Here is a 13,093-nt window from a genome sequence, read left to right on the forward strand (position 1 = left end):
ACAATTGTTCAGATTTTCTTTCAAATTCGGATCTTTTTCTTGTAAAAACTCCAACACAGATTCAAAATTGGCTGAACATCTTTCTAAGCAAGAGCCTCTTGATAGCCAGTGAACTTCAGTGTGCAGAAGTAATCGAGTAAAGACTTCGTCGTTTTCCTCACATAGCTGAGCAAATAACCGAGAGTTCAAAGAATTGCTTCGAATGTTGTTGATAGCATTTATTACATATTGTAAAGACTTATGCAATCTAGGACTCAGTTTTTTTGCTACTAAATGCTGCCTGTGAATCACGCAGTGAATGAGCAGTACATTAGGCAGCTGTTGCTTTAAGTGAGCTATAAAACCACGATGACGACCAACCATAGACGGTGCACCATCAGTCACAACAGAAACAATGTTCTTCCATGGAATAGCTTTGTCAGTAAAATAATGTTCCATGGCCTGAAAAATCGATTTTCCTCTGGTATCAGTCTCTAAATATGTAGCAAAAAGGAGTTCTTGGCACATATTTTCATCTTTTATGAATCGTACATATCCTAACAACAGAGCTTCATTGCTGGGTAATGTAGACTCTTCCAACTGGAGAGAGAATCTGTTGGTCTGTAAGAACTTGCATAAAATGTTTTCCACATCGCGTCCCATCTCGTCTATGCGTCTCTGAACAGTGTTATTGCTCAAAGGTATTCTCTTTAAAATATCATGTCCGGGTTTGTGCAATACATTGTTAAGGACCTCCACAATAGCTGGTAAGATAAGCTGCTCTCCAATTGTGTGGGGTTTCCCCGACTTCACTGTTAGTAAAGATATATTATAGGACGCTCGTAATTCATCATCGTCTTTAATAGATGATGACGCAAACATCGACCGTATGGATGGCCTTTTGTCTAGTTTTTCTTTAAGTGCTTGAAAAAATGACAAGGGCTTACTTTTTTTGTCAGCATGTACTCTTGATAAGTGGTCATCCATTTTTGAAGGCTTCATGGCATCGTTACTGAATACTTTTTCACATATGAGACACATCGGCAAGTGTTGATTTTAATGGAGATGCAATAAATCCGAACTTCAAGTAGTCCAAACTGTATTGTCTGCATTTTTTTTTTTTTCGTGTCCGCCATAATAAAACTCTCAGTAATCCTGCAAATAAAAAACTACCTAAATAAAAAACAATAATAAACTGTTAAATTTGCACACTATCTTATTTTTATCACACCCAGGTAATGGATTCTTGTTAGGTATTACTGACTTACTCATTGATAAACTTGGATACCTATATTAGGTAAGTAACTTTAGTAGGTAATTAGGTATAGAAAATTCGTATTAGGTAAGTAGGTACCTACCAGCATAAGAACGAAAACCAAAGCAAACTGAACACTTCAAAGTTTAGGTACCTACCTACTTAACAACTTAAGTGTAAGTAATTTTTACAAATACTTTTATACCTACCTATTTAAAATATGTTGTATGTTGTGTTTACCACTTTTTCAGTCACTTTACTTCACTTAATTTAGCTATGTAATAACTGTGTAATCTCTTGAAATAAATGAATACTTACATGAGTTATTATCGTTCTAGCTCCAACAAATTTAAAAATGCAAATGAACTTTCAACCTAAGTGCAAGCTCGTTAAATAGTAAAATATCGGGAACATGTTTGGACTTGATCATGAATTCGTTCGTGTTAAATCGCGTAAGCGTCAAATAAAGAGCAAGTCAAAACGCGCCTGAAAGACTTACGCTCTAACTCATTATCTTGCACAAACTTGTCCACACAGACTTGCCGAGTTTTTCATCTTGTAAGAACTTGAGACTTTACATTACTACAACAATGCTATTTCCTACAAAAATATTAATTATTCTTAGTACACGTAACACAACATAAACAATACAGTACCTACCTATCTTGAAAGTGTTAAATAAGAACTTGTGTTAATTTAATAGGGATCGATTTGTAGACCTCATTGACCCCCAAAATCAGTTTTCATTTATGTCACCCCAAGGAAACTGATATCGACCCCAAGGGGTCGATATTAACCACTTTGGGAATCCCTGGTCTAGAATGTGCAGAACCTGTCGCAAGGAGGAGTCTGAGTATGTAAGAATCTGTTCCCGAACTCAAGAGTCAGCTACACTGTGCGTAATGGCATCATGAATAATTGCATCATTGTAGTATTTGCCACAGTCATATTTGGATATACACTGTCTGAGAAGGCCCACTGACGGTATGTCTGACCTTGTTGTTTATGCAACTTAAAGAATTTGTAATGTGCATCTGCCACTTCAGCCCTGTGCTCATGATACTTTGTAAGCATCTGAAATAGGGTCTCATATTCAACCAGTTGAAGGCGGGATGTAGGAAGTAATTTGACACTCAAGCGATAAATGGTCACTCTCACTGTGGCCAAGAAATAAAATTGTTTGTCACTACCTTGTTTATGATGCGCTGCAATGTGCCCATGGAACTGTGAGAAGTGCTCTGTCCAGTCTTCTGTCGCCTGGTCAAACTCACAAAACAGCGGCACATACACAGGCGATGCAGGCACTGCCGTTGGGTCTGTCGTCATGTGTGAAGTCATTTGCGCCTTCATGAAGCGATTCATCGCTTCAAGCAGTTGTGGCATTTGTCAACTCTGAAACTGGATAAACTGAGTTATATCAGCTGCAGATGGCACAGCAAGCAATTGTGGCTTCGCAGCCAAAGTAACGAAGCAATGCACAAAGACAATCATTGAAAAGAAAAGTAGCACAGAAAGAGTAAAAAGGGATGCAAAAGCAGGAACTGTGGAACCTAGAACAAAAAGAGCACAAGCAAGGCAAACAAAGGGGCACTAATGACAATAAAAACGGCAAAAACCAAGCCAAAAAGATGACAGGAGAGGAAGAAGGCAACTTGAAGACTCGATGACAGCCACACATAGACAGGAGTACTTGTTGCCAGGTTTGTTGTGTACACCTTCGTACACAGTGGTAAGGAGAGCTGGGCTACAGAGGCGTGAAAACTGTCTTCATAGGAAAGCTGGACAGGAGTACTGAACAAGTTAACACAATGAACAGATGATTTCTTAACTTGTATTTCTCCAAGCATACAAAGATCCATCACAAATAAAGCAGCAAGAAATAGAGTCCAACTGTCTCGATGTCAACTAGGCTGAGTTTCAATGTACTAAACACGAACGATGGTATCATAATGAAGAGGATTCAAGTGCAAGTGGGTTGAGCAGCTGTTGTCGACCATCTTGTACTGCGACAGCGAAGGGCGCACGTGGTAATCAGCCATTGGAGGTGTGTCTCAGCAGGTGTACACCATTGAGTCCACCAGATCCCGCATGACTTCTATCGGCATCAGATAGAAACTTGCAATTCCATTGCCAACTGTGATGCCTGTGGGGTGGTATCAGTATGTGGTACCATATAGTATTCACCCACAGATGGGTTGGGCTGGTGGCCCCTCGAGACTGGCCTCCTAGATTGCCTTATGTAACACGACTGGACAGGTGGGTTGGGCACAGTGGTTCCTGAGAATAGTCTTCCAGATTGCCTTATATAATATGACTGAACTTTACATCGCAACTTGTTGTACCACATGTTGACTATCTTACTACAGTTGTTTTTCTACAGTATAGCTTACTTTCTTAACAATTTAATGGCTTTACAGTACTTTTAATAATTGATGTAATAGTCAAAGCTTTACCCAGTACAGGCGAATGAAAGCTCGTGCACCTGCCACTCCCCATCCACATTCCTAGCCCCTAGCCTGGACACCTGCTGCCTCCCGCTGACTCACTAGCTACCTATCGCCAACTTCTCCTCCTGCTTCCTTCTCCTTTCTCCCTCTACCCACCCCATCCGACACAACCCACACATCCAGTCCACCTGTCGAACTGCAATCTACAATTCTGGCATTGTGTGTCCAGCTGGCACATTGTAGGTGTACAGGTGTGTGTGTGTGTGTGTGTGTGTGTGTGTGTGTGTGTGTACATTTGTCACTGATTGCCTGTCGTTATATGGCCACAACTGTGCATTTTTGATCTATGATTATTGTAAAATTTTGCACGAGTTCATGTCCCCTACTCTGCTCTGACCTTATTATCAGGTAGTTTTTGTCCCACAAGTATGTACAATTGTACATTTATTTTCTCCTTAAACTGAAGATGTATGTCAGATGTACTTACAGTTACGTTAGACTTTAGTTTGGAACTCTTCAAACTAAGTTTCATGACAAAATGTTCACATTAAAACTTTTCTTTAGTTAAGTAATGTTAACTTGGTGCAATGTTGACTTGAAGAGGGGTTCCTTTACACTTGGAAGTAATCCAGTTATAGTGTTTTAGTGAAAATGATATTATTGTAGAAAACATGTTTGACATTGTATTGTAGTATGTGTTGTCATTTTATATGAAGAATTTATTTCTGAAAAATGTAGCCACTGCTTGGTTATTCATTTATCAAAAATTATCACTTTTGAAAATGCATTTTCATTCTTCTTCTTCTTATTTGTTTGTCCTCTAATTCTCAAAGATTCAAAACTTTCAACTGTGTTAACATATACTTTTCTTACAAATTCATAGCCATCTATGATAAATTAATATTCATAGCATTGTCATTACTTTTGTCAAACCTTAGCAGCAACAAATAAATAGTCAAATGATTATATCTTTGGATTCCATACATTGAAATCCATAGAATGGTCAGTTTAGATCTGAACATTTGGATTCATTACACTGAAATCTTCAGTTCAGATCAGGAAGAATTATGCCAATATAGGAACTATTGGGTTGGTGCACAATTTCATAGCATTTTTCCATAAGTTTAAAAAACGCATCAGATGCACGTAACAGAGACTTCAGTCATCAACAGTATATTTACAACAGTGTGCCAATGGTGAGGTAACTTTTTGATTATACAGCTGTTGAAATCAAATGATGTTCAGCTGAAGAACTTGTCAAGCCATCTTCATAGCATATTTTCATCCAGAAAGGAAGTTCCTTGAAGGTTGCTTGATAGAGATCAGAAAAGGTGAAAATCTGAGAGTGCAAGTTGAAGTGAATAAGGTGGGTGCAGAATGACTTCCCAACCCAACTCCTATATAGTGTTTTTTGTCAGTCTAGCAGAATGTGGGAGGGCATTGTGGAATAGCATCACTTCATGCAGTCTTCCTGGTCGTTATTGTTGGATTGCATCTGCAAGACATCTCAGTTGTTGACAGTAAATGTCAGCAGTGATGGTTACACCTCAGGGAAGCAATTTGTAGTACATTGCTGTTCCGTCAGATGCAAAACATTGTCTTTTGTGGATGTTGCAGGTCTTTGTAGGGGAACCTGCTGCTTTGTTTGGGCTCAGTGATTCCTTTCTTTCCCTTATAATAACATAAAGACACCTTTTCTCATTACCAGTAGTGATACAGGATAGGAATGATGAATGTTGTTCACAAGCCAACTGATAACGAGCAAGCAGAGATGTGCATATGGCCACCGCCAGATTTTTTTTTTTTTTTTAAAAGACCATGTGTACCCATACACCTGATTTTTGAACCTTGCCCATTGCATGCAAATGTCGTACAATGATGGAATGATCACAGTTTATCAAATTTGCTAGTTCTTGAGTACCATGATGTGGATCATTGTGGCTTAATGTGTTTAAATGATTTTCATCAGATCCCAAAGGTCTTCCTGAATGTGGAGAGTCACTAATATCTAAATGATCCTCCTTAAAATGAGAAACCTGTTTTCTTGCTGTGCTCTTTCCAGTGGCGTTATTCCCATATATGGTGCAAATATTTCTGGCTGCCTCTGCTGCTGTCACCCCTCTATTGAACTCAAACAGAAGAATATGTTGGAAATGTTCAGATTTCTCAACTGGGCACTCCATTTTGTAGCATCCACAGCTCCTCTCATTATCTCCAAATGAAAGTATGTAAACTGAAATAGCAACAGTGAACTACAAATAGACAATGACAATCAATAAATAAACTTATAGAAACCAGGATAGCGTGCAAAACAAAAATGCTATGAACTTATGCACCAACCTAAAATATCAGTGTTCATCTCAAGACTGTTAGAGTTTATAGACACACTAAACCAAGTGTGCTCTGTGTCCTGTTTCATGTAAAAGTTAGTAGACTCCCATTCTTACCTTTTATGTTAAATTCTGATTTTTGTTTTCAATTTTAGGCAATTAACATCTGTGAAAGTCATTTGGAGATACATCTTGTTCTTCCATGGAAAAACTATATTTATCTTGAGTACGTCCTCACTACTCAGTGGCCTATTAGTCCAGTTACGAGCACACCTATACATTATCGCATTAACATTGAAGGTAATTGCCTTGTATGTTTTACAATCATTGTTTTGTAATACAACATTTTCTTAATATTGTGCATTTCTTAAACACATTGCATAATTAGTCAGACCATATACTACTGTTATGTCTCATATGTCTCTGTTTCTCTTTTTTATTACTTTATATTTTGTTAGTCTTTTATGTTAATTACTGTATGAAGATGAGGTGCATGCTGTTTCATTATGTAGACGATTTACATAATTTTATTTCGTTTCTTAATATACTCTGTCACAAATGACAGAGAGTTGCATTGAAATGGTACAATGTTTTTGAAACTCTTATTTAATACCTTCACTTTTGCTGCTATGTATCAACTTGTGTATAAAAAAGGCTTCGTGGAACATAATGTTAACCTTTTTTGTATTTTAATTTTATTAATAATACAGTTAGTGCTTGGCAATGCCTTTCATTGCATTATTACTAAGTTTTGTTGATGAATGGGGGACCAAGGCAATATTTTCACCTCTTGTGTTCCTTGTATCTGTATTGGTCATGGAGTAGTATGCTGAGGAGCGTCTACTACCCACCTGCTTGCCACTTCTGTGTGGTGTTACAGTGCTACTTGAAAGTTCACACATCTGTACATCTTGTCACATTCAAGAGGTTTTGCAAAATGTGGAGAGTATCCTTTGGTTTGCTAACAGACTGGTAGGCTAGGACTGTGAACCACAACAGTAATGGATGAGAGAGAAAAGTTGGGGAGGGCTGGAGAGAAGGCAGAACAAAGAAAGATAAGGGTTTAGTGTCCAGTCTACTATGTGATCATGAGAGCTGGAGCACATCCTCAAATTGTGTAAGGATGAAGTACGATGTCAATCATCACGATATTGGCAGTAAGCAATTTAAGGAACCCTATGGTGCACATGAATCTGGATGACTAGATGAGGATTTGCACCACCAACAGTATCCAAGTCTCTATCGAAGCCTAGTAATATCTATATTGTTGCCCCACTGTTCACTTTTGCATATTTTGGGTCATCTATTATCTTAATAAGTGCAGCATTTGTGCTGTGGAGATTATGAAAACTGGATTCATCTTTACCATATAGATTCAATTGCTTGAGTATTCAGTTAACAATATATTCCAAGACTTTGGATACAGCAGGTTAAATGGAGATCCTCTGACTTGGTCTGTTGGGGGGGGGGCTCCCTCGTTGATAAATTTCCTTCTCAGTAGGTCATTATTATTATTATGGTTGCTTACTTTGCTTCTTCTGGACTGTTTTTACTCACTCATTTTGGCTAACTCAAATTTGGTCCCTGCTTCTGGGTGTGACTGCCATTCTTCCAAATTTTACAGTTGTGTGGACCATGAAGGGAATGTCACCCAATGTTATCCACATTCTGCCCACTGTGCAGTCCTATATTAAGCACCTCTGCTACATCTGTATCTACATCTATATACATTACAAGCCACCACATAGTGCATGGCAGAGGGTACCTTGTATCACTGCTAGGCATTCCCTTTTCTGTTCTCCTCATAACTGGAATGAGAGAGAGAGACACCTGTCAATATGCCTCCTTACAAACCCTAATTTCTCTTCTCTTTGTGTTCCTTGAGTAAGATGTGCATTGGTCAAAGTAGAATTGTTTTGTACTCAGTTGCAAATTCCAGTTCTCAGAACTTTCTCAATAGTGTTCATGCAAAGAACATTGTCTTTCCCCCAGAGGTACCCATTTGAGTTAATGGAACATTTCCGTAATACATATGTATTGATCAAACCTACCGGCAACAAATTAGCACCACATCGATGAATTACTTCAATGTCTTTCTTTAATCCAACCTAGCGGGGATCCTGGACACTCGATCAGTACTCAAGAAGGGGCTACACAAGTATTTTATACATGGTCTCTTTATAGATGAGTTACACATTCCTAGTATTCTGGCAATAAATGATAGTTGCTCATTCACTTCCCTACAATTGACCTTATTTGCTCGCTTCATTTAATACTAGCCGCGTGAAGTGGCCACATGGTTTGAGGCGCCATGTCATGGATTGCGCAGCCCTTCCCGCTGGAGATTCGAGTCCTCCCTTGGGCACATGGGTGTGTGTGTGTGTGTGTGTGTGTGTGTGTGTTGTATCAACATAAGTTAATTTAAGTACTGTGTAACTCTAGAGACCAATGACCTTAGCAGTTTGGTTCCTTAGGCATTCACACACATTTGGACATTTCATATTGCTTTGCATTATTATGCCAAGATATTTAATGGATATGATGTGTCAAGTAGCACATTGCTAATATTGTATCTGAAACCTACAAGGTTGTTTTTTCTATACATCTGCATTATCTTCACATTTTTCTGTGCTTAGAGCAAGCTGCCATTCATTGCACCAAATAGAAATCCTGTATTGTCATTCTGTATCCTCCTACATTCATTCACCAACAGTGCTTTCCTGTACACTACAGCATCATCAGCAAATAGTCGCAGATTGCTGCTCACTGTATCTGTCAATCGTTTATGTTTATGGAGAACAAGAGTGGTACTATCACACTTCCCTGGGGCACTTCTGTTGATACTCTTGCCTGTGATGAACACTCACCATCCAGGACAACATACTGTGTTCTGTTACTTAAAAAGTCTTCAAGCCATTCACACATGTGATAAGCTATTTCATATTTGTTAACAATATGCACTGGGGTATTGTGTCAAATGCGTTTTATAAATCTGTGGATATGGTATCTGCCTGAAGCCCTTCATCCATGGTTCCCAGGAGAAGAGGGCAAGTTAAGTTTCACATGAGCAATGCTTTCTAAATCTGTTCCCATAAGTGGACAAAATATTTTCTGCCTCGAGGAAATTTATTACTTTCAGACTTAAAATATTCTCAAAAATTCTGCTGCAAACTGACATGGAGGGTATTGGTTTGCAGTTTGGTGGATCTACACTTTTACCCTTATAATATATGAAAGTCACCTGTGCTTTTTACATGTAGCTTTTGCTAAGTGAGAGACTCATGATAAATACAAACTAGTGAAGGGGTCAGTGCTGGAAAGTTCTCTCTGTAAAGCTCAATTTGGATGCCATCCAGACCTGGTGCCTTATTTGTTTTAAACTAGAATTTCTGCACAATCCTAATGCGTGGATGAGGTTTTAAATGTGAAATTTAAAACTTCAGCTTCCCATTTGAAGTCTTTTATTGCCACACCAGGCTTGTTGACGAGTGACTGAGTAGAAGCCTTTGACCTGCTTAGCGATTTTACATAGGACCAGAATTTTCTGTTATTCTTGACAAAAATTTTACTTACGTACAATGATGGAAGTTGTATGCTTCATGCATTGATCTTTTTATAGACACACAAATTTCTACTAATTCTTACCTGTCAAAATTTGTGCATTCTTTTTTAAACAGAGAGTTCAGCAATCTCTCGTTTTCTCCGCATTTACTGAATTTAATTGTTAAGCCATGGTGGGTCTTATCCATCCTTAATCCTTACTCAGCAAATACTTCTCTAGATGGTGATGATATTTTGTTTGTGGGACACTCAAATGTGTAGTAATCAGTGCCCGTACAAATTTCCAATCCCCTGTCCCTTGGCAGAGAAAATCCCCAACGTGGCCAGGAATCGAATCTGGGACCCTGTGATTCAGAGGCAACAGTGCTAACCACTAGACCATGTGCTGTGCACACTTCTCTAGAGGAAATTATATCCATTTACTGTCTTAAGTGGGATGCTAACAACTGCTTATCTGCTCTTTGGAGCATAAAAACACTCCAAGCCTTCTTGATGAATTGACTTTCTTAACAACCATCATTGCTATGATGGAGTCATGATTACCAGTCCCCGTCTGTATACTGACATAGTCAATAAGTTCAGGCCTGTTTGTAAGTACATGGTTTGTCAGTTACCCACACAGTTGCAGCCCCTTGTTGGTGCCAAGGGATATGTGCCTATTGGGTTTGGGACAAGGGGATGCCAAACAACGGTTGCCATTGCTGGTCAACCTTTGTTGTGCCAGGGTAACATCCGTGGAGAGCCTCTGGTTGGAGTGGTTGACACCATAGACCACTGTAGATGATCTGCAGTTAAGAGGGTCAAATTTACTTACACTGCCAGTTACAAGACCCCCATAGCCTCAACAGAGGGAATAGATTGTTTAAGTGTAGTGTTCAAGACTATTGAGTGGATGTGGTAAGCAGGAGATGGGCATCCAGGTGTGAAATGTAATTAGGTGAATAAGAACATGATACATGTGTGTTCAGAGAAAATAACTTGGTTTTATTGCCATAATTCTACCGCTAAGGGTACAGAAGAGTGAATTTATGTCACCGGGAGACTGCTGCCAGACAGGCAGAGGACATGGTGTCCTAAAGAGGAGCAGAATGGTGTGACTAAATAGGACAAGGGCTGACTGAGAAGAGTGTGAGCAGTTGGACCTGCAGCCTGCTCGCCAGTCTCCCCTGTGTCATCCACATTACCATTACTGTCCCTCTGATTGGTTGTTGGAGGTGCTTTAGATGAGAATCCCTCCCAAGTGATGCTCTCAGAGCTGTCACCTCATCAGCAGTACCTACTGTGAGAATCTTTTCACGGGAAGTGAGCATGGGTAGGTGACAGTATCCAGTCATATCCGATGGTATGCTGGCTCTACAGAGAAGCCTTTCTATGATGTACAGTGAACAATAATTGAAAAATTAAAATTTTTAAACATTGAATAAATAGAATTCCTTTTCCACTCTGTCTGGCTCTCCATCACGTACAGTAGGAAGGTGTGGCCCCTTTCCATACCAGCAGATTCAAAAGAAATTGTGAGAAATGCTTCCTCAGTATGTCATTTTCCCAAATGGAGGGTGAATCCTTTTTGTTGGAGATTTTGAAGAAAAATTTTGGAAATTGAGCTTGCACAAAAGTACTTGGTCTATGCACAGAAACAAGTTTTTGTCCTGACTCTGGGTGATTCCATCCCTTTGTTTGAAGGCTGTCACCTCTGTTGACTGTTGCCTATTGACATGTGCACTTGGAGTGGTCTCATTGCTGTCATTCTACTACACAGCATGCCAGTGCATTCTTCTTACATCATAGGTGCAAATAAGATTGTTCAGAACCAGCTGCCATTAAGTTTATGCTGGAAGAGTTGAATGGGAAAGCAGAAATCTCATTAAAATGTGTACTGGAGATAGTTGCAGGATAATGAAGAGGGGAAAGGAAAACATAACAAAAACTTCCCAAGGCTTCACTACCTGAGAAAAGATGCCAAAGGAGCAGGAGAAAATTTTTTATTTACATAATATTGATATTCCATCCAACTCTCTGTAAGTAGAACATAGTGTTTGGTCACTCACACTAGCAGTAACACAGAGACCAGTGGAACAAATATGTGCTTCCAGAGGTCAACGATGGCAGAGTTCATGAAGTGAACAGCTGTTGTTGTTGTGGTCTTCAGTCCAGAGACTGGTTTGATGCAGCTCTCCATGCTACTCCATCCTGTGCAAGCTTCTTCATCCCCCGGTGTACTCATACCTTGGTCTCCCTCTACGATTTTTACCCTCCACGCTGCCCTCCAATACTAAATTGGTGATCCCTTGATGCCTCAGAATATGCCCTACCAACCAATCCCTTCTTTTAGTCAAGTTGTGCCATAAATTTCTCTTCTCTCCAATTCTATTCAATACCTTCTCATTAGTTATGTGATCTACCCATCTAATCTTCAGCATTCTTCTTGTAGCACCAGATTTCGAAAGCTTCTATTCTCTTCTTGTCTAAACTATTTATCGTCCATGTTTCACTTTCATACATGGCTACACTCCATACAACTACTTTCAGAAGCGACTTCCTGACATTTAAATCTATACTCGATGTTAACAAATTTCTCTTCTTCAGAAACGCTTTCCTTGCCATTGCCAGTCTACATTTTATATCCTCTCTACTTCGACCATTGTCAGTTATTTTGCTCCCCAAATACCAAAACTCTTTTACTACTTTAAGTGTCATTTCCTAATCTAATTGCGGCAGCATCACCCGATTTAATTCGACTACATTCCATTATCCTCATTTTGCTTTTGTTGATGTTCATCTTATATCCTCCTTTCAAGACATTGTCCATTCCGTTCAAGTGCTCTTCCAGGTCCTTTGCTGTCTCTGACAGAATTACAATCATCGGCAAACCTCAAAGTTTTTATTTCTTCTCCGCTAACCCAAAGTAAAGTTCAGAGCATAGCAGAAGTCATCATAAGCATACACAAATGTTCAGGGAGCAGTATGAATAAAAAATGTAATACAGGCAAGGTCAAACAGTGTATTAATCTACAAGACGCATCTATGATGTCAATGAACTAGCAAAACTAACTGGCAATTGAGGTTCCACAGTATTTACAGGCACTCTCTTGTCAGTGGATGGGTCCACTTGTAGCTGTGGCTGTGGCAGTACCTCTTGTAGTAGCCAGCTGTGGCCGGAGTATGCAACTGGGTACCTCTGACATGTCCTCCATATCAATACTCAGGCTGGGCTGGGAATCTGAATCACTGACAAGTACTAAACACCTTCCCCTCTTTAATCAGCAAATAGGGCCAGCCCAACCTATGCCGACATCATTGAGGGAAAGGGGAAGAGAGGTACCAGAATTCCTGCCAAAGGCTCTTACGCTAGTTCCTTGATGTGGTCAACCAGCTCAGATGCCTGTGCAGTCTGTAGGATTTCAGGTGATTGATGGGTTCTGGAGTGCTATTTAGTCCTGCCTGCTGGGGTGTGGGTGCCAGCTGTGACTCCACCTCCGTCGATTGTGAAATCTGGGGTCGTTGGTTTTGGTGGGAGTTGG

At 39.6% G+C, this 13,093-nt stretch overlaps 1 protein-coding gene across 1 annotated transcript in view; it reads left to right on the forward strand.

Annotated features, from left to right (window-relative positions):
* Window positions 1–13,093, forward strand: part of LOC124555988 (KICSTOR complex protein SZT2-like) — a 211,179-nt gene that overhangs the window by 94,867 nt on the left and 103,219 nt on the right. Inside the window, exon 11 of the mRNA XM_047130033.1 lies at window positions 6,167–6,311. Within this exon, the coding sequence (XP_046985989.1) occupies window positions 6,167–6,311 (145 nt within the window). The remainder of the gene's footprint in view (window positions 1–6,166; window positions 6,312–13,093) is intronic.

This window comes from Schistocerca americana, chromosome X (genome assembly GCF_021461395.2).
Source record: "Schistocerca americana isolate TAMUIC-IGC-003095 chromosome X, iqSchAmer2.1, whole genome shotgun sequence".
Classification (NCBI taxonomy): Eukaryota; Metazoa; Arthropoda; class Insecta; order Orthoptera; family Acrididae; genus Schistocerca; species Schistocerca americana.